At 50.9% G+C, this 23,983-nt stretch overlaps 9 protein-coding genes across 9 annotated transcripts; 6 read left to right on the top strand and 3 right to left on the bottom strand.

Annotated features, from left to right (window-relative positions):
• Positions 1 to 1,488: 1,488 nt before the first annotated feature.
• On the top strand, positions 1,489 to 2,694 carry BCR38DRAFT_347306 (endopolygalacturonase PGa; the record flags this gene model as incomplete). Its single annotated transcript, XM_040856334.1, has 2 exons — positions 1,489 to 1,758; positions 1,819 to 2,694. The coding sequence occupies 2 exons, from the start codon at positions 1,489 to 1,491 to the stop codon at positions 2,692 to 2,694; spliced, it is 1,146 nt and encodes a 381-aa protein (XP_040713522.1).
• Positions 2,695 to 3,012: 318 nt separating this feature from the next.
• On the bottom strand, positions 3,013 to 3,483 carry BCR38DRAFT_487199 (uncharacterized protein; the record flags this gene model as incomplete). Its single annotated transcript, XM_040864126.1, has 1 exon — positions 3,013 to 3,483. One exon carries the CDS (start codon positions 3,481 to 3,483, stop codon positions 3,013 to 3,015), a length of 471 nt encoding a protein of 156 aa, XP_040713521.1.
• Positions 3,484 to 4,514: 1,031 nt separating this feature from the next.
• Positions 4,515 to 7,219, top strand: BCR38DRAFT_440227 (uncharacterized protein). Its single transcript, XM_040860689.1, has 2 exons — positions 4,515 to 5,418; positions 5,532 to 7,219. The coding sequence occupies exons 1-2, from the start codon at positions 4,746 to 4,748 to the stop codon at positions 7,019 to 7,021; spliced, it is 2,163 nt and encodes a 720-aa protein (XP_040713520.1). The 5' UTR covers positions 4,515 to 4,745; the 3' UTR covers positions 7,022 to 7,219.
• Positions 7,220 to 11,829: 4,610 nt separating this feature from the next.
• On the top strand, positions 11,830 to 13,816 carry BCR38DRAFT_396339 (major facilitator superfamily domain-containing protein; the record flags this gene model as incomplete). The annotated part of the gene is made up of 2 exons (XM_040857645.1): positions 11,830 to 11,977; positions 12,031 to 13,816. 2 exons carry the CDS (start codon positions 11,830 to 11,832, stop codon positions 13,455 to 13,457), a joined length of 1,575 nt encoding a protein of 524 aa, XP_040713519.1. The 3' UTR covers positions 13,458 to 13,816.
• Positions 13,817 to 14,536: 720 nt separating this feature from the next.
• On the top strand, positions 14,537 to 15,802 carry BCR38DRAFT_487196 (actin cytoskeleton protein; the record flags this gene model as incomplete). The annotated part of the gene is made up of 2 exons (XM_040864125.1): positions 14,537 to 15,290; positions 15,696 to 15,802. The coding sequence occupies 2 exons, from the start codon at positions 14,537 to 14,539 to the stop codon at positions 15,800 to 15,802; spliced, it is 861 nt and encodes a 286-aa protein (XP_040713518.1).
• Positions 15,803 to 16,208: 406 nt separating this feature from the next.
• On the bottom strand, positions 16,209 to 17,686 carry BCR38DRAFT_459320 (uncharacterized protein; the record flags this gene model as incomplete). Its single annotated transcript, XM_040862270.1, has 2 exons — positions 16,209 to 17,141; positions 17,339 to 17,686. 2 exons carry the CDS (start codon positions 17,684 to 17,686, stop codon positions 16,209 to 16,211), a joined length of 1,281 nt encoding a protein of 426 aa, XP_040713517.1.
• A 951-nt stretch (positions 17,687 to 18,637) lies between these two features.
• BCR38DRAFT_487194 (uncharacterized protein) lies at positions 18,638 to 18,929 on the top strand (the record flags this gene model as incomplete). Its single annotated transcript, XM_040864124.1, has 2 exons — positions 18,638 to 18,778; positions 18,846 to 18,929. 2 exons carry the CDS (start codon positions 18,638 to 18,640, stop codon positions 18,927 to 18,929), a joined length of 225 nt encoding a protein of 74 aa, XP_040713516.1.
• Positions 18,930 to 19,700: 771 nt separating this feature from the next.
• Positions 19,701 to 21,788, top strand: BCR38DRAFT_411311 (uncharacterized protein; the record flags this gene model as incomplete). Its single annotated transcript, XM_040858563.1, has 1 exon — positions 19,701 to 21,788. The coding sequence occupies one exon, from the start codon at positions 19,701 to 19,703 to the stop codon at positions 21,786 to 21,788; it is 2,088 nt and encodes a 695-aa protein (XP_040713515.1).
• Positions 21,789 to 22,311: 523 nt separating this feature from the next.
• On the bottom strand, positions 22,312 to 23,837 carry BCR38DRAFT_34800 (uncharacterized protein). The gene is made up of 5 exons (XM_040856392.1): positions 23,572 to 23,837; positions 23,367 to 23,510; positions 23,163 to 23,306; positions 22,743 to 22,898; positions 22,312 to 22,683 (listed from the first exon to the last, which is right to left on the bottom strand). The coding sequence occupies exons 1-5, from the start codon at positions 23,764 to 23,766 to the stop codon at positions 22,543 to 22,545; spliced, it is 780 nt and encodes a 259-aa protein (XP_040713514.1). The 5' UTR covers positions 23,767 to 23,837; the 3' UTR covers positions 22,312 to 22,542.
• Positions 23,838 to 23,983: the final 146 nt, after the last annotated feature.

The raw sequence follows: 23,983 nt of genomic DNA, 5'->3' as shown, positions 1-23,983 counted from the left end.
CCGACTGGAGGCGTCTACGCTGTGCCAGATCAGGACGGAAAAAATAGGACTAGCAGCCTTCTTATTCAAGACAGGGGCTTTTGGCGTGTACTCGCCGCTATGCCGCTGTGGCGATGCCCCTGAGACGGCAGAGCACGTAATCCTCTTTTGCGGGCTGTTGGAAGGACCGAGGGAACGATTACGGGCCGCCATCGCACCACGGCCACTATACTCTCGCAGAGACCTCGCAACGGCAACAGGAGAACCAGTAGTTAGTGGGACTATTGTAAGATGGCTGCTAGGGACGGGTCGGACAGCTTCAAGGCCCAGATAGCATCGATCTTCTCAGGGGGGACTTTGTTGGTAGGTTGAGAACCAACGTAGTATGGTAGTGAACGCAACGCAGTCGCCAATAGGGCGAACCGACGACGCAGCGTATGTATTTAGTCCAGCCATTAGGGCACGGTTTGACATACGGGAGTACTAGTAGAGGTACCGGGGGCTTCGAGCCTACGGCGTATTTAATAATAATAATAATAATAATATATTTTCATAGGTTCAATCTAAATAGGGTTATTGTTATATATTTTGTTAAGTTTATGTTGACGTGGGGTTAGGGTTTTTGGGTGTTCTTTTCGTTTTTTCGTTTTTTTTTCGATTTCGGACGAGTTATGTAAGCGCGTTCTTGAAGGGTATTTAAGACCTTGTGTACATAGTCACTCTCTTGAGAAAAAGATAGGAATTCAAGCGGCCTTTTCCACAGTAATCTGAACCAATTTCTCTTTACTTGGAGAGGCATTCAACGTCTGACGTACCTGCTGAGGTACTTTTGTTGCCCCTATAGATCTGATTGTGCTTGCTGAGGCCATTGTTCCTGCCTTTCACCTGTTGAGGTGATTGATCAAGGACCTGTTGAGGCTCCTTTCCTTCTCTAGCCTGCTGAGGCTCCAGTTGTTCGTACCTGTTGAGGTACTTGTTGTTCTGATCAGGGCAAGAGCTCTTGATCTTGTTATTTCTTTCCACCTCCCGGATAGTAAGGTCTTGCTGAGGATCTTGTTGTCCGTTGCCATCATCTTACATCTTAAACCTGCGGGTGGTTTCACTGCCCGTCGTCAATGTATAGCTGTAGGTGAGCTTAACACTGTACCGTTGAGGTAGGCGGTCTCTCAAGTATAATAATAGGTCGTAGTGCAGCTGAATACTACGTCTATATACCACTAACCCGGGCGGTTTGTCCCCTACCTATTGCGCCGACCCGGGACTATCCTTGCGCAGACACTATACACCGATCAAGCGGGTCATAAGGCTCCGCATAGTGGGGAATTTTCCACGTATCCTAGACTTCTACCCTAGTGGCATGTCATTCTCCACAGTGGCCCGACAGACAGTCCCCTTTCATTAATCAGAAATTTAGAAGACCTGAGGAAGAGATTTTTCCTTAAATGGAGGATTTGTCCCTCTTCAACATCAGAATATAGCGTCGAAGTGTCTTGTTTATCGTACGCAAATATGGTGCAGCACTTAGAAACGTTCCTTGCGGCGCTCCTGGTGGCCTCCGGCGTTTCTGCCGGCCCTGCTCCGGCGCCAACCCCGGCCCCGAGACTGGAAGATGCCGTCATAAAGAGAGGCAACACGTCGGTATCATGCACGTTCAGTGGATCGGATGGATACTTGTCAGCCAATGCATCTAAGACAGCTTGTGCGACCATCGTACTGTCGGCATTGACAGTACCCGCAGGGATCACTTTGGACATGGAAGGTCTTAACGACGGCACCAATGTTCGTTGCAAATTTATCCCCAGGCTCTAAATTCCGAACCAATACTAATGCGAGGATGAGATCGTATTCGTGGGCAATACCACGTTCGAGTACGCGGAATGGTCCGGATCTCTCTTCTCTGTAAGCGGCAACAACATCACCGTCCGCGGCGCTCCGGGGTCCTCCCTCGACGGCCAAGGCGCTCTGTACTGGGACGGGATGGGCAACAGCGGCGGCGTGACCAAACCCAAGTTCTTCAAGGCCAACAACCTGAACAACTCGATGCTCGACTCCGTTGTCATCCGCAACGCGCCCCGCAACTCCTTCAGCCTCAATTACGTCAATAATCTACTCGTTAAGGATGTTGTCGTCGACGACTCGACGGGTGATGCGCTGGGGAAGAACACCGATGGGTTTAACATCAACAACGCGAATAATGTCCTCATCACGGGCGCGAAAGTCTGGAACCAGGATGATTGTGTGGCGATTAACAGTGGTCAGAATATTGTATTTACGAAGGGGTTTTGCTCTGGAGGACATGGGCTCTCAATTGGCTCGATAGGGGGGCAGGATAACGACAATGCGGTGCAGAATGTGACGTTTTCGGATACCGTCATGGAGAAGTCGCAACAGTCGGTGCGCATCAAGAGCATTTCGGGCGCAAATGGTACAGTGGCGGACATCACGTACCGCAATATCTTCATGAGCGGTGGCACCGACTACGGCATTATCGTGGACCAGTCGTACAATGGTGTTGATGGGGAGCCGACGAATGGCGTCAGTATTACGGGATTCGTGTTGCAGAATGTCACGGGCACGGTGAACGACAATGCGACGAATAAGTATATCGAGTGTGGAGAGGGGAGTTGCAGTGATTGGACGTGGACAGATGTTCAGGTGACAGGGGGGCTGAACAGCGCGAGCTGTATGAATGTGCCTGAGGGCATTTCTTGTTGATAACTTGGTTTATATTTGACACTATCATTGTATTAACTTGGGTTGCTAAATCTTAAAAACGCATAAACCTCTATTTTGTTCTTCGTCTACAGAGCGCAAGGCCTATCTCTAGAACGAGAAGACCGGAAACCACGAGACAGTCTCAACATACAAGTCATAAAACCCAATGGCTTCAAGTAGATACGGATGGGAAATCCAATATTGTCTATATAAACAGGCCTTTTCTGAATTGTCCGTCCAAGCTTGATAGCGGAGAACACATTACTGGTAATTCATAAGATTCGGCCCATAGCTTATCATGCTGTTGTCCTCCGCCTACTATCCTCTTCTGATCCCACCAGCAAGTTGCGCCGCTGCCGCGGCTGCCGTGACTCTTGCAGCCCAATCCAACAGAAACCCAGCTAGCCAGCCATTACTCCCGCAAATCGTACCGTAAAGCACGAGGCTCAGAACCTCCGATACGATGCTGACCGCAACGGAGGTGTAAAACAGGAACCGGTGAACTTTGACCCATTTCTCGTGGTCACGCAGGACCGGGACGACGATGCAGAGGACGAGAAGGACATGGAGCAGCAGTTGAGTGATGACCTGCCAGAATTGGGGATCATCTCGTTGTTTTGAGGTGCAATCGGGGACTTTGATGGGATTCTTGATGTTCATGGCCACTGCGATGCCAAGGAGGACACTGCTGGCGGCGATGGCGAAAATGGATATGGCCCATACGCTGGCCTGACTGAGGAGGGAGCGTAGGACTCCGCTGGCGCGGGCCCGGGACGAAAGGGTTGCCATTGTAGTTTGTTTTGTTGACGATGTTTGTCAAAAAGGCTGGAGATAGTAGCCGGGATGCAATGGACTGGTCGGATATGAACCGGGGAGAAATTGAAGAGGAGAAGAGTTGGCGAAAGATTTTGCGCTACATATGACTTTTGCGATCTGATTGTTTGATTCACCGTGGACGGTGACTCCTATAATCAACATATTCACTCGAGGTTTGGCTTAAATAAAGCTATTGCGAGCAATACAGGCAAGAGAGCTTCTATTGGTGACGATGGTGATGGCACTTAGCCACGGAAGGGCTACACCCAGCACCCAGCTGGTATTCCTGGGGCATGCAACAGCTATAGTATAGACCTAATCGTGTCTCGTGTATGCTTAGGATTGACACGATAATGTTTGTACAAAGTAACAAGCACGTTCAATGCATTTCGCAAAAGTGTCCTTGACTCCTCAATCCCGGTCGAATCCAAACTCCTCTGACAGAAACAGACAAGGTCTGACCCCCACAGCTGGGCGCAACCGATTGAAATACGGATGCCCTCGGCGTATTGGAGTACTCAAGTGCATACCGAGTTGATGTTCTGAAGTATAGCATCCCAACAGGTTCATTCATCAAGCTGTAAAATACAGATTCCAGCAGTTCGGTATGGTGAAGAGGGTTAAACCGCCAAGATATCTCTTCCTATGTACATACATCATATATATACTCTAGTCATCATCGGTTTCGAGTCTACTAGTCAGAACTAGTCCACATGCCGCAAATTATTGCTAGGCCGTGCATTTTGCCTTCCAAATTCGTGAGAGCATCGGCCGAGAGCAAAGTCATTTTCTGCTCGAGGTCACTATGATGTCAGTGGCCTAACTCCCTTGCCTGCCACCAAGGCGACCAGGCTTTGTAGCTGAGGAGGAAAGTGTTCGCGTGACATGCAGGCAACCCTGCTCCGCCCGGTTCTACAGACAGCTAGCAGGTGGCGAGTAGGTCAGGATCAGCGGTACACGGAGGCATGGAGCTGGGTCCACCAACAAGCCTGGCCCCTCCACCCCTCAGCTTGGCTAGCGGCACAATCCCAGAGCTTGGCGGTGAGAATCCTTCTATCTCGCTCATTCCAAGAGTGACGATTAAGGTAGGTGAGTGGCTTTCGAGTCGTTTGGATTTCATCAGAAAACGGAGGGCGGTGAGTAAATTGAGAGGTTCAAGTTTGCTTTTTGTCATTTTTTTGCTTTCTTGTGTATGCATTTGTCTGGCTTTTTGGGCTGCCGCACGCAACATCCTGATGGACGACAATTTCAACTTCGACGGACCGGAAATGGGCTTGAGCTCAGCAGCTCGCCAGGCCGGAAATCCGAACGACCCAGTACGGGGCGGCAGACGTCCTAGCCCAGTGACTCGTCAACGTAGTCTCCTGACGGCTCCCGGCACGCGGCGTGGCAGCCTCATGCCAGTGGCCGATGCGTATCCGCCCAGCGCCGCCAGTGGAGGACGGCGGCATCGGCTCCATGAGCTGAACCTGTTCCATTTCGACCTAAGGGAGCTCGTCAAGGATATGTTGCTCGCCGAGGGGGGCGAGAGCAAGGTGTCGTACCATGAGTATGCCGTCTTCTCCCCGCCAGAGGGCGACGCTGTCGCACAGCCCAAGACTGCTAGCACTATGACAGAGGGCCAGGAGGCATTGCAAATGTTCCGAGACGCAGTGCGGTATGGATATGGACTGGACAACGAAAGGAACTTCGTGCCAGCTCCCAAGGGGAATGTGCAGGGCCGAGTGCGGCAAGTGATTGCCCATCGTCGCCCTCGCCCAAATACCGGTCACTTCAGTACCACCCCAGACGGAGTGTTCCTCACCGTCGAGGACTATGAATCTCTAGGACTGCATGCGGGTACACTTTCTTCCATGCAGCGAATCACTGTAGAATCCTTGTTCTGGAACCCTCGAAGAGACATGTTGTGTGAGTCGTGAACCGCCGCGCCCCATGCCCAAAGCCCTCAGGTGGGCTGACAGCAAGAGATCATCCATCCATCCAATCAAGTTAGCGGTACTAATAGACCCACCCCCATCAAGATATCGTGCTCAGCTTCTCCGCCAACCCTCAACCGCCATACGACTTTCTTTCCATGGCTTACAATCTACGCGACCGCACAACCACGGCGTTGATCCGGCGTTCCGTCGACACGCGCTGGCACGATGAAGAAGCTCTGGACGAGTACGAGAACAGGCTGGACGCCTGCCGTGCCCGCTGGGCGCATCCTCTGGTCCTCCCTGTTGTCTTGCTGCAAGTACAACTCTTGCGCACCGAAGAAGAGGTCGTTTCGAACAATGACGAAGTTTGCGCGCTCGAGGCTCATGTCAATAACCTTATTGGGAACCAAGGTCGCCAGTTTCGAAAACGTAGCTCGAGCAGGAACGGAGAGCGGCCATTCGGACCGCTGAAGCGACTATCCACCTTCAAGAACATGGTGGAGAAGGTGGGAAGGCGCAACTCGGACAACTCGCCGACCAATAATGAGAGGGAGTTGGACGATGACTATGTTCCCCCGCAGACCATCCATCTCATGAAAGAGGCGCATGACGTACTCAAAGAGGCCATTCAGCTCCTGGACACACTGAGGTGGATGGAGCGCGCAGTCAAGCTGCTGATACAGGCGGGCGACGAGCTTGAAGTACGCTTGAAGAAGATGCAGCAGGCCGAACAGGGGCAGGATGAGTCCAAAGACCAAGAAGATGACCACTTCGATGTCCTTGGATACCACTGGCACGAGGTACGACAGTATCTCGACTGCACCTGGCGACTCTGCACCTCCCTGGAAACCGACAGGCGCATGTCGGAACTGCGTTGCCGTGCTCAGATCGACATCATCTACTCCAAGATGGCCCAAGAGGACAACAATCTCAATGCCCGCATGGCCGTGGCTTCGACCCGGGACAGTTCTTCCATGAAGGCGTTGGCAGTCATCACGGCCATATTCCTCCCCGGCGAGTTCGTCTCGTCGCTCTTCGGCGTGTCCATGTTCGACTGGGAAAAGGGCACTGCCGGCGATGCCGCCATCTCGGAAGACGCGCCCAGTGGTTGGCCCTCGCCCGTCATCATGCCGCTGTTCTGGGTGTACTGGGCCTTCACCCTGCCCCTGACCATTTTCATCGTGGTGCTCTGGCGGGCTTGGTGGGTTAACCAAGATCGGTTCTTCCGCCGCCATTTGAGCATGGAGCTGAGTAACGAGCGGTACTGGACCTCGGATGGAAGACCGCGGGATTTGGAGACTTCGTTCTTGCAAGACTTCTTCAGCCTCTTCAGTCGGAGCGGAGGTGGCAGTACGGCCAACAGCACTATCCTAGGCAGCGCGGCGGGCAATGGCAATGCCCGAAAGAGCACCATGAGTGTTGACTCACCTAGTCCCGGGTTCCTGCGACGCGGACTCACGCTGAGTGCGAGTGACTCGGCCGACAAGAACGAGACGACGGATGGGGAGGACGTGGATAATAATGGCAGGAAAACTAGGCTGAGGACGATATCGTTTGCTAGGTCGTTAGACGAGCCGCCGTGTGCGGTATGAGGGTCCATCATAGCTTCGGGTACGGAAAACTCATATCGGTCGATGGACTCCTTTTTATATACGTTGGGGAGGATTATCTGTACTAATCCTTGCGAGTAAGAGCTTACGCAGGGATGTATCACAACCATGATTACGAGGCAATGAATGTAATGCCACTGTTAGTTATGTTTAACTGAATGAATATGATCACTATCGAACTGCGGTTTCTCTTCGCAGCGACATGGTCAACGACCGGGCATCTTACCAAAGCCACGAAATCAAGAAATCGCTTCTGTGCATCCAATCCTCATACACGACCGGCATTTCCTTCATCGTTTTTATCCCTCCCGAGCTCTCATCCCGGCCGTGCCTTTCGGTCCGTATCCAGGCTACTCCCATAGTCATTATCGCGCCTCCTGAAAGGAAGGATCGTCGTCCGGTCATTGGCCTGATTACTCCAATACTCCTCCTTACTCCAAAGCCTCGTTCCGTCGTGCTCATCAAGCGTCGTCGGCATCCCTCTCTGCGACCCAAACTTCTGCTCGCGTGAATATAGCTCGTATGTTCCCGGTCTATTCCGGGGAGCTCGTGACGCCAGTTGCCATCATTACGGTGCGTTTGATGGCTACTAAGCATACGATGGTTTGAAAGCATGTTTTGGCGGCGGACATGCATAGGTAGAAGGCTAGGGTACTCAGTCTGGAGAAGGTGATGGCTAGGTAGTAGAGACAGGTTGCGATTATGGTGGCCCGGGATTTATTTCAGCATCCCATCCGACAAATGTTGGGGTTTCAGTCGTGCGTGCTTACAATTCGCAGGCCAGGAGTGTACAGCACGTCCCACACTGCCCAGAGTGTTAGTGATGTCTGTGAGGGGCATCATGAGTAAAGTGAGAGAGCAAACAATGCGCCCGGCAAACAATATCAGAGGTATTGGTTTGAGATGGGGTGGGAGCTATCGTGTTCAGGAAAATGCGTACTGTAAAGACTCATGCTATAATCTCGTCCATCCCGCGGACGAGTGCAGATACTATAAAATCATCATTGAAATCATGGACAAAATATAATCCACTACGGTGATGATGACCAGATCTGACACAGTTAGCTTCAAACTAGTATATTCCAATACATGGAGAACCTACAGTCGTTTACGTGGATCGACTTCAGAGCAACGTGTGATCGAGGAGTACTATGGCGATGAAGGCTACGGAAGTTGTTGCGATCCCAGAGGCACCCAATGCGAACTGGAGCGTACGACTCCGGTCATGTCAGATATGGCCAGGGGGCTGCCATGTGTACGTCGTCTGGAAACCAAATAATCCGTGTCTAAATAGGCCTTCAGGTTGTGTAACGTCTCGGATGGTAAGTGCACCTCTTCATCTCTCAGCTCAACCGTCAGGGAGCATCCCAAGGTAATAGTCTTGCTTTTCCACTTTGGCTCGAGCGGCTTGCTTTCGACATGATCGGTATGTTTCCGATACTCCACAATACTTCCAACCAGTATTAAAAGAAAATTATGCCAGTCGACATTCGGAGAGTTGTTCAACCCCGTCCGCAGGTGGAGGCCCACTTCTAGGTCTCTCCTGCACGCGCAATCTACGGTGGCAGGATATTATACACTTTCAAAAAGCGTCTTGCTTTCATCGGACCCATGATGCGCTGGGCAACTCGTCTTTCTAAGACGACCGGAGATGCGGTCAGGAGCGTTATGCAATATCAGTATCTCACGCTTGAAAAGACTCGCGCACCGACCAAGATAAGAAATACGGATGGGATAGAGGACTCTCTTTCGCTTGTCATTGAGTGAGCAGAACTGAATGAGCAGCAGCTTGCTCACCAGGGCTACGTGTTGGCCAAATAATGCGGAACTTCTTTTTCGATGACGCTTAACTTGCTATTTTACAGATTCCTCACTGCTGGAGGAGATACAACAGCCACAGCACTCGTGGCTAGTTTCTGGTTCCTCTCTTACCCAGTTAATGCACAATGCCTGCGAAAATTACAAGACGAGATTCGCACAACGTTTCAAGCGTACGACAACGTTACCTGAGACGTCGCATCTCAACTATCGTGGCTGAATGCCGTCCTTAGGTAGATAATGCGTATTATCCCAAAATCTCCAGTCGGACCTCCCCGTGTCAGTCCTGGCGAGACGGTCGACGGTGTCTATGTGCCCACGGTTACCTATGTTTCAGCCGACATCTGGTCCATCCACCGTAACCCACGAAATGTGAACGATCCCGAGGTGTTTGAGCCTGCGCGCTGAGTCGAAGGCAACCAGAAGCCATAGTCTGTGCCTTTCAGCATCAGGCCTCGCATGTGCATCCGAGTCGACCTGACCTGGATCGAGATGTGGGTCACGCTCCCTAAGCTGGCTTATTCGTACACCTGGACTTTGGCTGAAGGAGTGGACGCTGGGGACTGAGTTAAGAACAAGTTATTTCAGTTGTGGAAGAAAGCCATTTTGATGGTTAGGGTCAGTGCTATGTTCCAGAAAACATGAGTTGCGAAATTCCAAGGATGCCTCAGAAGACGTTATGGCTATTTATAAGATCGGTGATCACGTTGACACGGTTTGCCTTATACCTACCCATAGATGATCACTTTATTGGTTATTTTCAGAATACGAACGGTATTTCCAGAGCATATATTCTGACGGCAGCACGCGCATACAAAATTGTGAACTACTACAGATTCGAATTTGAACTCATGATCACAGTAAACTTGGGAATATAGTACCGCTCGCAAGATTTGGCCCGTAAATTCAGCTTTTCCCCACTCTCAGCCGTAGTTCGCTCTTACGCAAAACACGCTAAAAGCCTCTGTTAACCTATCTCTGTATCCAAGTCCACTAGATTGACGACGATGAACTAATCAATCGGAGAAGACTGTGCCAAGTTATGATCACTTTCTATGGCGAAGTAGCTTACATTGTGAGCTAGATCAGGCTCATTCAGGAGGAACGCGTTCATCAGGTCCCCGGGACCAGCCGCCGAAACTGTAACACCTCAGCGATCATCTACTCACCCCAAAGACATGTATCACTCCCTTGATTTTACCCCTAGAAGCTGTGCCCCATGCTACCAATGGCAACCCAACATCGACGAGAGAATTACATACTTGCCTTATCCTGCCTATCACCCGGCAATTTCTTTGATGCCCGCTTCAGTGGCTAATCATAACGCCGTGGAATGTAGCCTTCAGCCAGTCTTGAACAGCTAGACATCTTGCAGTTGCGCTTCTATGTCACCTCATCTTATTCGTTTTGATACTCACAATGAGCTTGCATTCCGCTAAATTACGTTCGGCCCCTTGATTTAGTGATGCGGTACAGTTGTCAGTCAGCAGCCAGAATGAATCCGGCGTTGATACCAACAGCAGCGGATGAGTTCGGGATTCTTCATTTTGGATTCCCGATAGGTTCAAAAACGGTTCTGTGAACGTGAGTGGGGCGCCATCCCGAAGCGGGTGCCGGCGTCCTTGGGTCCAGGCATTGAGGTCGGTAAAGGATGGTATTTCGGTAATGGTTCTTGACGCGACAAGCGCGTGGCTTTGAAAGTGTTGGTTGGTAGTGTGGTGGGCACAGGCTTCGAGGAAAGGCACGCCACGGGATACATTGATCTTACTTCCACCAATTAAGAGGCTTGCGGTCCGGAACTAATTTCGATATCAATTCGAACTTTATCAAGACAGGGGAACTCGCCGGAGAAGGAATCCTACAATGTTCGGATAGGTTGCTTAACGACAAAATGCTTCAAGTTCGGCCCGTGCTCCATCGATTGAACGTCAACTACCCGCCGCCGGACAAATCCAATAACGGAGTTTATGCTGGACATGTTGGAAATCTGATATAAATTCCGTAACGTAGATGATTAAGAGTTGTTCACTTCGGATGCTTTCGCGAGTCCAACAAGTAATGGGATTCTTCCGCCGTTAGTTGGCGGATCAAATCTAGTACTGCCAGTGGTGGCTTGCCATTAACCTGTCAGCATGCCAAGCTAGTTTCCCAGCCAATTGGCCAGAGCTCTCAAGTATTGCAGTTAAGTTCAGGAACAAGCATGCCTTGGCATCTAGCCGTCGTGCTTCTTCGGACTCAAAGATCCGTAAGATTCACTTGAATCTTCAGATAGCTTTCGCCATGTCGAGTCGCAAATGTTCCCACTCCTTCGCTCAGTTCACTAGAAATGCTTTTAAACGAATGAAACAATAGCTAGAACAAATTTGCATTGGGAATTGACAATACTGCCACGGGTATGATGACGGCTCCTGAAGATGAGCATCAGTGTCCATGGAAATTCGCCCACACCAGCGGAAGTCCGCAAGCAATGCCAGATCGTCCCCACGAATTGGGAAACCGGCGCATTTCTTCCCAGTTATCCGATGTATATAGCTTTACGTATTGCGAACTTCTCCCAGCGATGAATGTTGCGGCATATCAAGACCTGCTGCCGGATCAGTTAGGCAGGCAAAACCATGGCCCCCAGCCGATCCGCGACCTGGAGTTCAAGCAGCGATGAAACATATCTGCCCCAGCTATCGCAAGCTTACTTGGCTTACACAGGAAGAGCTCGGTTAGTGCAGAGAGAACCGCATATTAGCGAACTCCTAGCCCGTGCCCGCCTGGTCCGCGATGCCTCCCTCCAAGCCGAACGAGATACCGTACCAATCGTTAGTCCGTACTGGAAACTCACCAACGCTGGTAGTAACCCGCGGAGATCGAGCCGAGGCTTACACAGCATCCCGGCGGCTCTGTTGCCCTCACCAGTTCCGGAAAAAGATGCGACCTACAATACATCTCGGACGCGTCCAGCGAAGTCGTCGAGGACATGGATGATTGAAGAGGAACTCGCTGGGACTAAGGCTTTCACTCTGCCGCGTGATCGGTCCAGGTTGTCGGTGATATCAGTTGCAGAGACCACGTCACGGATCCGCGAGATGAGCTTTATTGCCACAATCTGCATGGCCCAGCTATGCGCTCGTAAGTAATGATCCATGTGGAAAGTGGACTTTTGTAGCTGATGTATGTCACAGAAGCTGGATTGGGTCAGACACTGGCCACTCTTCGAGACGTAGAGGACAGCATCGGTTCCAACGACGGAGTAGCCCTGAATTGGTCCGTAGCTGGCTACAGTTTAGCCATTGGCACATTCATCCTCATTGCAGGTAGATTGGGTGATGTCTTTGGGCACAAGCGCATATTCATCGCCGGCTTTGTGTGGTCCGCTCTGTGGGCCACGCTTTCTGGTCTGGCGATATTCTCGAACACGATGCTCTTCACATGCGGTCGAGTTTTCCAGGGTACAGGGGCCGCAATGTCCCTTGCCAATGGCATTGCGTTGATTGGCACCACATATCCTGCTGAGAAACGAAAGTCGACAGTGCTCGCTATTCTCGCAGCGACATCCTCCATCGGGTTCATACTCGGGGCAGGTATCAGCAGTGCCTTCGCATTGATATGGTGGCCGATCGCGTATTGGGTCTTTGCTCTTGTGCTCTGTGCCGTGGCGGTCGTTGGCTACTTTTCCATTGCTAGTTGGCCAGAAAGCAAAGCTCCTAGGACGTTACGTTCTGTCATTGACGATCTCGATATACCAGGGGCGGTCATAGGTGTTGCCTCGGTGGTGCTGATCAATTATGCCTTCAACCAAGCTCCAATCGAAGGCTGGGCCAGGCTGGACATCTGGATTGCGCTGATCGGTGGGCTACTCCTTATGACACTCTTCGTGGTCATCGAGCGTTGCTCCGTCCCCAATCCCCTCGTCCCCCTTCACGCCTTATCAGCCAATGTGGCATTGATACTCGGGGCTGTGACCTGCGGCTGGGCCTGCCTTGGCATCTGGGGCTTTTACACTTGGCAGTTCTTGCAAGTGATACGAGGTTTGTCGCCTTTGCTTATTACGGCATGGTTCAGCCCCGTCGTTGCCATTGGCATCCTCGCGGCACTTACGGCAGGCCAGTTGCTCGACAAACTCAGGCCTGCTGCTGTCCTGACAATATCTATGCTGGCCTTCGTGGTGGGTACTTGCCTCATTGCCCTGGTACCGGAGGATCAACCTTATTGGGGACAGACTTTTCTTTGTATGTGCGTCATCTCCTGGGCCGTGAGTATGTCCTGCCCGGCAGCAATTATGTTGGTGTCAAACTCGATGGACAAAACACACCAAGGCGTCGCAGGAGGTCTGGTCAGCGCGGTAATCAACTATAGCATAGCTTTGGGAATTGGTATCGGGGGCACAGTTGAAAAAGAAGTGGCCAGCCATGTCTCGACCGTGTCAGCTGTGCTGATGGGTTACAGAGCCGCTCTATGGATGAGTGTGGGGTTGGCTGGGTTGGGTGTATTGATCTGTCTCGCATTGCAGTTCAAAATGTACCGAAGACGGCCAAATCGATGCTGTGAGTGCCATGGTATGTTGGCGGAGAAGATTGTCGGTGAAGACGGGTTGACTTACACGGTGTAGTAAATTGCCGGCGTTCTGTGCCGAGTTAGAGAATGAAGAAAGCAGCAGCTCAGTCTCCAGCTGGCAGGCAGCCACCAATAATCCTAAGAATAATTAAGCCTCACATTGAGCTCGTGATCTGGCTGAAAACCGATAGGTTCCCAGACCCATTCGCCTCAATGGCTATCCCTTCTGGTATCGATGCGTGATATCCCTGCACGTGGAAATATAGAATATGCTTATGCCCTGCACATGCAGTTTGGTTGTGGGAAGACGACCAATCATCACCGCTTGTGGCATAAGCGGACTGAAGCGCCACCTGCATGGCTTTGGTCAATTTAAATCACATGTAAGCGAGAATTTGATCGATTCAGATTCAGAGGTTTCATTGATTTGGGGAAACAAAAATGATGAGTGGTCAGATTTGCAGACAGGTGTATGTGCAACTGCCCTCTCGCATTGGACATGCCACACCATGCAAGCAAGCTTGGACATCAAGATCCCTGTCAGAGACACAGCCCCAATGTTGGCCACACTAGCCACAAAGTCGATGAGAGGGGTTGAGTCATAGTAGCATTGTATACTTCAAAGTACTCCACATAGTATGCGCCAGTTGCCCATAGATGGAATCATGTTCGATAATTGCCACACCTCGTCACATATGCTCCATGTCTTAATATATTGAAGATGAATATGGTAATTGAGCGGAGACCAAGCTATCCGTTTCAGGGTGGGCTTTGCGGGATAAACGGACGTTGAAAAATACATGGACAACGTGTGTGCCACATTATTCCAGCATTGCCCAGGGTACAAGCCACGAAGCATGACGTACGTGGGGGTCTGGATGCCTCCCAACCATCGTAGCTGCCAACCTGCTCAAATTGCCCCTCAACGCGTCAGGTCAGAATGGTCAGGAGCAACCCGAGGCTGCAAGCTAGGAAGCAACGGGTCCGTTTCATCTCGACACGCTTCATAAAAATCGGCGTCTCCTCGTGGCCTCACCTCTGTCCACATACATCCTATTTCTTTTCCCACCAACTCTCTGAACCATACAAGATACTCACACTTCACCCCAAACAACCATCAATCAATCCGCTATCATGGCTCCCATTGTCCACGTTAAGAACATCGCGGCCACCACCGAGGAAAAGGCTATCAAGGATTTCTTTTCCTTCTGCGGAAAGATCACCGACATCAAAACTACCACCGATGAGAAGACCAAGGAAGCTACCATCACATTCGAGAAAGATGCTGCTGCTAGAACTGCAACCCTTCTGAACAACACGGAATTGGAAGGCACCCAGATATCTGTCACCTCAGAAGAGACTGGTGACGAGGCCCCCTCAACCAATCCCACCGATCGTGACAGCGATGAGATCACTCAGGAAGAGAAGCCTCGCAGCCGCATCCTCGCTGAGTACCTGGCTCACGGATACGTCATCGGTGATGCTGCCCTCCAGCGCAGTATTGAACTTGACCAGACGCACGGCGTAACGAGTCGATTCATGACGACCCTGCAAAATCTCGACTCGAAGTACCATGCCACCGATCGTGCCAAGGCCACCGATCAGTCCTATGGCCTTACCCAACGAGCCAACTTGTTGTTCTCCGGCCTCAGCTCCTACTTCGAGAAGGCGACTAACACCCCCACCGGCCAGAAGCTGGTTCGTTTCTACACAGATGGCTCGCGCCAGGTTCAGGACATCCACACTGAGGCACGTCGTCTGGCCGATCTCAAGAAGGAATCACACGGAGGAAGCGCATACAAGGCCTCGGGCTTGGAGAGAGTATTCGGCAAGGAGAAGCCAGCTGAGACCTCGACTTCGACATCCGGCGCTGGTACCACCGACAACAGTAAGTATAAAACAAATATTCCTTTGCAGCCAACAACAACCAAGAAATTCAATGAGAAGAGTGAGTTCGCAGGAGACGGGAGCAAGGGGAACTGTGGCTGCAGTGACTTGGACAAGTGTACCTGCGACCCTTGCCAAAGTGTCGGCTGCCTCAAGAAGCGGAACTGTACTTGTGGTGGCGATCCGAATAAGTGCATCTGCCCCCAAGGGCAAGTGTGCTTGTCAGAAAAGTCAAGGCTGCATTTGTGGGGGATATCAGTGAAAGTGTAGCTGTGACGGCTCTGGCAACTGCCACAAAAAGAAGCAGGCTTGAACTTTGGCAGGGACTCGCATCTTTAATTTCGGTCTTGTTGTTGGACGGATCAGTATCATTATAATCTCGGCACTGCTAACAACATCTCTTCAGCCGGTGTTTCACCTCCTGGCCCCGGAGCTGGCACAACCGAATCTACCCCGATAGCCCCGACTGGTCATGCCGTCCCTTCCAAGGAACCTGGCTCGGAGAAGGTATAAAGTATCAGGAATATGAATGACGAGGAAAAGGCAGAAAGGAAATCCTCTATGACGATTCATGGTGTTCTTTTAGTTTGATTACCCCAAGAACGAAGTGTGTTTGATTCCCAAATTCCCACGAATCCCATTCCTGTGTACTGTGAATTGGACGTAACTCGTCTTATGATCAAGTGCCTTTACGTAACGAAAGTAGACATAAATCTTATGTGATTGTCTCTGAATCACCTGTGAAGTTTCTCATAGCTTTCCACCTAAAGTACGCGGACGCAGGCGAAGAAAATTCACCATGCGATCACCTTTTCATGACGTCGTCCTATCGTCTATTTGAGGCCATAGCGGCGTAGTAGATGCGGGTCATAATCAACTACAGCCACTCCATGAATGAGTAACATTTTCCACCTGGCCCCTACTGCTTATTCTGCTGTGTTCCTACACCTGTGCTCGCAGCACTCTCGCCAACGTTGAGCTCCTCGTCGGGCACACCCACTCCAATGCTGCCCGAAACGCTTGCCGAACTAAAACCCCTTTCCAAGCCTGCTAGCCGACCTCCTCCTACGTCTCGACGTCCTCCTGCGATCCCCGTGCCGCCCCCGCCCACGCCGCCGGCACCACTGACACTCAAAGCACTGGCAGTTGTGCTCACGCTTTCATTTCTGTCTCTCATGATGTCATTTTCCCGTTTGTCTCTAACCATCTTCTCCAGTTCCTTGACCCGCCGCTTCAGAGCCTCATTCTCCCGCTTAGCTGTCTCGAGTTCCTGCCGATAATGCACCGTCTCTTCGTACCTTAGCGTTGCGGGCAGCAAACCTGGTGACAACTCCGCGCCAGGGGTCGCTGCTGTGCTATGCGGGTTCGAGGTGGCCGGGTGACTGCGTGGGAAGTAGCCACTGCTGGTGGGATGTTCCAAGTGTGGCGGGAATCCGTGTGCCTGTGTATACGAGCCCGGGCGTGGCGATCGGTTTCGCGATCTGCTGGCGCTACGATGCGACGTAGTACTGTTCTGGCGCGACATGGACATGGACCCGCGGGGATTGCGGGCTGCTTCCAATATCGAAGCAGCATTGCCGGATTGTCCGATGGGTATGGGGGCCGGCGTGGATCCTGCTGTCGCTGCCTGACTTATACTTCGCGTGCTAGTCGAGGAGCTTGTTCTCTGGTGACGTCTGTCTCGGTCGGCGCTCGTCGTGGGAATCGGAAACCCGGGCCCAGATATCAGATGCGTGTCGGTGAACGAGGATTGGGGTTCGGAAGCCGACGCGGATGTAGACGATGCATTCGAAACGACGGATGAATTTTGTGCAGTACGGAGAAGTGTAAGATCTCGCGTCAGGCGGTTCACCTGTGAAATCATCAGTACACCATAGCCATACGAATGCAACAAAATTGAAACTGGATGCTGGCTGACGGAAGCAACGGCGGAAATCGGTCGTCCGTACAAAGTGACAAAACCTAGAACACCGACATGTCCAAGTTCGACAATCACAAAGACAACAACTGGATCGACGAGAGTTTCACTGGGATAGTGGTTCAACTTACAAGAAGCTCCTGTTCCTGTTCCAGCTGTTGGTGTAGATCAGCCGCAGTCAAAGGTCGAGGATGGCGGATAGGTCCTGGACCCGCATCTACACCGGTGCCACCCTGTCCTAGTGCTACTGGAGGAGGCATAACGGACGGTGTTAATGTTGTTGGAAGTAGCGGTGAAGGCAGAGAAGTTGAGGAGGTAGTTTGGTGGAATGAAAATTGGTTTGAGGGGAGGATATTGAGCGATGGAGAGGTTGGTCCTGGCGGCGCCGGCCTGGTTGTTTGTGCTTGCGATGCTTGGTATGTAGACGTGCGTCGCGACCTGGCGTTGGGAGATGCTGGGATAGAGTTTAGATCAGGCATGCTGGATTCTGGGCGCACGAGATCTGAGGGTTTTCGTGGTGTTGAGATAGACGAAAGTAGTTGGCTTGGTTGGTTGGCCGCCACTTGCTGGAGGTTGTAATCAAATGCGAGACGGGAGCCTGATCTGAGTAGACCTCAAGATGCACCGTCGGATGAGGCATTCGTTTTGGTGGAGCTCTACTTGTTGTGATCTTTGATACACCCGCGGTCAAAGGAATCCGTGTCTCGTATGAGGAAAATGGTCGCATTCAATAGTCGCAGCTCCCGAACAAGGCAGTTGTGATTAATGGCTTGCACTTGGGCAACGGTGGGCTTGTTTGGTCACTCAAAGTGAAGGCACCAGCCACTTATCACGCAACTACGTTCAATGCCGTTGGAGGCTAGAGGTGGGGTCTCGAAGGTCAGACCAAGGTCCAACAGCACTATCCCAGTACCGAGCTAAATTGTGGCTTCCTTCACCCCTCCTCCCTCAGTCAACCCCTCATTGGGTCCGGCTACAAGGTCCACAACTCCTTCCCAATTGCAGGTATGACGTAGCCGCTGGTACCCTCTCTTCGATATGGGCCATGACTTCATCGTTTCGTTCAGAGAGCTGACTTTCGCTTTGTGGAAGGCGCGCATCAATACAGCATGTCATCCAAATGTCATCGGGCAAGCGTGGTCCTGAATAACCGGCAGATATGTGGAAACACGTCAGTTCGCATATAAATCCAAAGTCGCTTTAATAGCACTTAACCCGTCAGGTTCCATCCACGAACCCATCCATCTCTTTGCCAACAACTCTGCCATCAACTCAAGGTAAGCAATACACTTCTTCTTCCAGAGTGGTTGTTCCAAGTCCCACAGATGTAATCGAATCGCAAGCTACTTGTGGGAGCCTGCGCGCTAACTACACCACACTCCCGCCAGACATCCACAACCTTCAACCCACAACACATCACATCGTCCACAATGTCGTCTCAGGAAGGTCGCCAATCTCCCCCTCCCGAGTCTCAGACCGGCCGCCAACAGAACGATGCGCCTGGCTCTGGGCAAGGTGTCAATAAAGTCAACGTCGACGACAAGAAGGGCGAGATGGGAGATCAACTCAAAGTAAGCGCAATCCTCAATACCTGAGAATCAATGAGTGGCCAGAAGTGTTAATATCTTGTATCTACAGAACTTATCTTCGAACCCTAAGGGTCCACTTGACGAGGCGCTTGCAGCCAAATTCTCCAAGGATACAGAGCCGCAAGCGAAGTAGATCTAGATGTGGGAATGAATCACTATGGCACGGAACAGATATGCAGAATTAGACTACGGTTTCGATGCCCCGTCTCGAGCCTGGGTATGAATGAAATCAATTCATAACAGTAATCGGCACTATGTGCAATACACAACTACCGCTCCATCGAGGATAGTACTACTGCAATAGCAATGTGCACACGAAGAGCTTCTGTTAACTGATATTGGCATGACCTTTCGTTGCGTTTTTCGTTATTGATCAACTCGACCACAGTCTAGGCTAACGGCAGTGCTCTTATCCAACTTCCCAGGCATACTCCAGCTTAGAACCCCGGCAGACCCGGAACTACGAATTGCACATGGTTTACAAACCAAACTGCTTATGCAAGGATTCTTTGACGGGGAAACACTTCGGGAAATATCAGTATCTCAAATGTTCATCCTCGACAACAATTAGCATGAGGTGGCATATGATTTGATGGACTATCAAGAACATAATCTACTTCAGAAAGCAGTGGCACTAATTTGCCGTTCTGAGTGTACTCTCATCCCCAACTGTGAAGCTTTTGACGTTGCAATTGCGTTGTGGCTAAAGTGGCGGTGCTTTCAACGCCATAAACACGCCTGTAGCCACGATATTGCGTTTGGACTTGACTTGGATATTTCAAACTTCAGTATCGCCCTTGCCATCATCATATTCAATCAACATTCCAGACCAGTTTTCATAGATACGTTTGCGCTTATCTCCGCTAGCCTACCACGGCCACCAAGTCAACCACAGTGCGCAAACATGGCACGGGATTCAGATCATCCTGTCGCAATTGCACCCGAGCAAGGCGAAGGCACGGCTAAGAGCCAATCCGAGACCAGCAGGGTCATTCAAATCGATCCAGAAGAGCATGAAAATGTGACCAAAGAAGCTTTTCACAGTGGATCTGAAGAAACCGACGATGAAGTCAAGAAAGTCGATGGAATTGATGCCGAGGGCGACAAGGAGGTCGGCGACGGCGCTGAAGATGGTTATGAGCAAGACGACAAGGATTCCTGGGAATCAGGTTCCATCGAAGACGCGAGAGACAGCTTTTTGGATATCGAAGCTGCCGAGTCGGATGGCGTGTCTGACGGCTCCGAGTATGCTGAGGAGCTGTACTCCTTCCCCCAGTTCTGCCGCCTGCCCATTGAACTCCGTCATCGCGTTTGGGCGTTCTTTGATCCAGACATGAGAGCAAAAGCACGTGTCTACGATTTCCAAGTCTTCAAGCACCGAGAATCAAGCATTTGGGAAAGCGCGACGATACTGCAGCAAACAGCACCTGCAAGGGCTGTCTTAGCAGCCCATCGTGAGAGTCGAGAACTAGCGCTGAAATTCTATCCTGATGCCCTGGAGTTTAGGCCCGGATACGTAACTCTGAGGTTTCGGAAGTCAAGAGACGTCATTCTCCTTTCTGGAATCACGGAGCCCGAAGATCTGTTGGACATTCGGCCCTTCCTCAAAGATGTTGAACATGTTGCAATTGATGCCGACGTTGATTTGCCCCCAGATTACGCCCTGAAAGAGTTCATGCAGTCAATGAAGCACCTGAAGGCCCTCTATCTTTGCCGCGAGGCTACAGAGTTCCCACATCCCTATCGCATGCGGTGGTGCGCCGCTTCTCAAGAGATCCACTCCTTTCGGGTCGCCTGGACGGAAGAAGACTCAGGACTTCATGAGGACATTGAATCTCTGTACTGCTGGCCGAATTTAGTGGACCACCCGGAATTCATGAAGAACGAGAAGGGAAACGGAAATGCACATAATGAGGACGAATCAAATCACGAGGAGATGGGTGACGATGAGATTGATGAGGATGAATTATCCCCTCTCAAAGTTCTCAATTCAGACGGCGTCGCGCTTTGGTCCATGTACCGGTTCTCGTTCGATGAAGGACTACGTCTCTATGGAAAAATAGAGCGAACAGCCGCTATGCCAGGCAACTGGAGAGACAACTGGAAGTCCGATTCTGACTTAGAACTCGATGACGAGGGCGGATTTGATGAGTATGAGAGTGATGGTATCGACGATGAGACAATAGACAGCGATGCAGAATCCGCCGAAGAGGACGATCTGATGGTCCAAGAAGTCTCTGGCGAAGACGATTTTGACGCATCGTCTACTTTCAACGGATTCTCCCCACTTCGGGATGCGACGCCTGATGACGTGCAACGCCAACAGCCCGAAGCAAACTTCTCCAGCCTGGAACCTGAATCCCCAGACGCGCGCGAGTCTGATCAGGCTTCTTTAGATCGAGAACCTACCCGGAAACGTAAGCGCGCCAATCGAAGAGTCGTGGATTCTGACTCTGAAGACGGGGATACTGCCGACGAAGACCGATCCCCGCCTCGGCGCCGTGCCCGAATTCGCATCGAATCTGACGACGATGACGATGATGAGCAGCCACCTGCTCCGAAACGCCAGTCTCGCATTGTCAGCGATGATTCTAAGGACGAAGAGCAGCCGGCAACTCGGAAACGTCCTGCTCAAGCTGCTCCCGATGGTTCTGATGACTCCGACGATGAAGAGCAGCCCGCAGTTTCGAAAGGCCGTGCTTTCATTTACACTGATCCCGCGGTATATGACGACATTTCTGAAGAGGAAGCATCAGAAGAACCCGAAGCAAAGCCTATGTCCATCTTCGAGAAGCTTCAGCTGTACCGCTCACAGAATCCAATCGACGATGACGAATCAGGCTCCGACCCCGACACGGCGGAGGTTGGCATGGATAACTACGATTCGGGCAACTACGCTGACTTCCAGGATGATGAAGAAGACGACGGAGAAATAGAGAACGACGCCGTTCTGGATCTGGCAGAGAAATCAGATGGTGATGGTGGGTGGTAACGCGGTTCAGAAACGCGCTGCCCGTCCTTAGAGGCTTCTTCATTATCACTTTGAAACGTATGCATTGATTTCGTGGAATTGCGATTTATTTCCACTCAGATTGTGGGTGACGTTAGAGCAAAATGCTGGAATTAGCGGCTAGGCAAACCCCATACATACCCCGTGGTGGAGCCTGTGGCACACTCCCCGCATAAACTCGCGCTTATACAACCTCTTTGCTGATCACAATATGAGACTTCTCTTCCTTGGGGCTACAGGGTTCGTCATGCTATTACATGCAAGAATTCCTTGGCTCCTACGTGTTTTATTACGATCGCTAGTTTGAATAACTTGCGTGCTTTTGATCGACCGTTGACTCAGCCCATTGAACACCCGTTTCTTTGAACTTTTAATGTCTATTGACATTCACGTCGACCGATCCCAGTAGTCCCGTCACAGTCATCAAAACTAGTCATTATTAACCTCAAATTACTCGCACTATACTGTACTAAAATTGGGGATTTTTAAGGGCTTATGGAGTTTGAATAGTAAGATTGAAATATAACAAGTCTCAGAAGTTCTACTATAATTGTTCAAATAATGACACGAAAGGAGAGACTGGCGGTCAAGGAACCTATTACCGTGTCCAAACTCTTGCCGGATGACTACAATGTCCCGCCGTGCACTCTCATGTTACCCTTCGTCCATCAATCAGTCGAATAAAATACGTGTCCCACAATTAGCCAAGAACGCCCTTCTCTCGCCAAGAAAGCATCTACTTATCATCCTCGTGGTACTTCTTCTCTCGCTGCTCCTCCTCGAGGGCCTTCGACTTCCTCGAGGCCTGGGATTGATAAGAGTTGATGGAATTGTGGCAACCTTCTCCGCAGTTTCCGTTACGTAGCTTCTCGAGGTTCTGGAGACGATAAATTAGTAACTAGATGACGGTGGATAGAGAACTGTCCCATGACTCACATCCTCATACTTCTCGCGCTCAGCATCGTCGTCATCACGAGGAATTAGAATTGCGTTGGACGGTGAGTTCGACTTCCTCGAGTTCTTAGACTGATACGAGTTGATGGAGTTGAGGCAGCCTTGTCCGCAGTTTCCGTTACGTAGCTTTTCGAGGTTCTGGAGATTTTGGTAAGTTACTGGGTGACGAAAGTATACAAGTGTCCCATAATTACTCACATCCTCATACTTCTCGCGTTCCTCGTCATCGTCGTCACGACGGCCTAGGGGTGAATTGGACCTCGTCGAGTGCTTAGACTCATATGAGGCAATAGAATTGTGGCAGCCTTCTCCACAGTTCCCGGTGCGTAGCTTTACGAGGTTCTGGAGAATTTGGTTAGTTACTGGAAGATAGCAATCGACAAATGTCCTATAATCACTCACATCCTCATACTTCTCGCGTTCCTCAGCATCGTCGTCACGACGGCCTTGGGGTGAGTTGGACCTCCTCGAGTGCTTAGACTCATACGAGGCAATAGAATTATGGCAGCCTTCTCCACAATTCCCGGTACGTAGCTTTACGAGGTTCTGGAGAATTTGGTTAGTTACTGGAAGATAGCAGTCGACAAGTGTCATATAATCACTCACATCCTCGTACTTCTCGCGTTCCTCGTCATCGTTGTCACGACGGCCTAGGGGTGAGTTGGACCTCTTCCAATGCTTAGACTCATACGAGCCAATGGAATTATGGCAGCCTTCTCCACAGTTCCCGTCACGTAGCTTTTCGAGGTTCTGAGTGTTTTTGTAAGTTACTGGGTGACAACAATCGATAAAATGTCCCGATATCACTTACATCCTCGTACTTCTCGCGTTCCGCGTCGTCGTAATCGTCGTAATCGTCACGGGTAGTTAGGGGTAATTTAGTGTCGTCAGCAGCGGCATCTCGACGTGAGACGTCCTCAGCTGCTATATTTTCAACAGCTTTGAGGGGCAGGGCGGTTGCCGCAGTCGCCGCGAGTAGAGAGAAAAGGGTAGTTGAGAATCGCATCGTGAGAAGTGTAAAGTAGTATGAGTTGGGTTAGGATGATATGACTGATGTAGGATGATCTAGGAGTTGGTGTTTCCTGGTGATTGAAGGTTAAAGCATGGAGGGAAATTGTGAGGTTTATATACTCAGTCATTACAAATACTCGGTTAAGGGTACGTACCTACCGACATCGAGCCCTGCAGTATGTATTTCTCGATGTAGATCTTGCCGCTCCCGT

Source organism: Pseudomassariella vexata, assembly GCF_002105095.1.
Source record: "Pseudomassariella vexata strain CBS 129021 chromosome Unknown BCR38scaffold_10, whole genome shotgun sequence".
NCBI classification, from domain to species: Eukaryota; Fungi; Ascomycota; class Sordariomycetes; order Amphisphaeriales; family Pseudomassariaceae; genus Pseudomassariella; species Pseudomassariella vexata.
The sequence above is the reverse complement of the archived record's forward strand: the minus strand, read 5'-3'. Positions and strand labels throughout refer to the sequence as shown.

What these genes read in the sequence shown, in the direction of transcription:
- BCR38DRAFT_440227 (XM_040860689.1), top strand. Translation starts at nt 4,746, where the DNA reads ATGGACGACAATTTCAACTTCGACGGACCGGAAATGGGCTTGAGCTCA. An exon ending in CCCTCGAAGAGACATGTTGT is followed by an intron (nt 5,419 to 5,531) that starts GTGAGTCGTGAA and finishes ACCCCCATCAAG; the next exon opens with ATATCGTGCTCAGCTTCTCC.
- BCR38DRAFT_34800 (XM_040856392.1), bottom strand. Translation starts at nt 23,766, where the DNA reads ATGCGATTCTCAACTACCCTTTTCTCTCTACTCGCGGCGACTGCGGCA. An exon ending in AACGCGAGAAGTACGAGGAT is followed by an intron (nt 23,511 to 23,571) that starts GTAAGTGATATC and finishes AAAAACACTCAG; the next exon opens with AACCTCGAAAAGCTACGTGA. An exon ending in AACGCGAGAAGTACGAGGAT is followed by an intron (nt 23,307 to 23,366) that starts GTGAGTGATTAT and finishes CAAATTCTCCAG; the next exon opens with AACCTCGTAAAGCTACGTAC.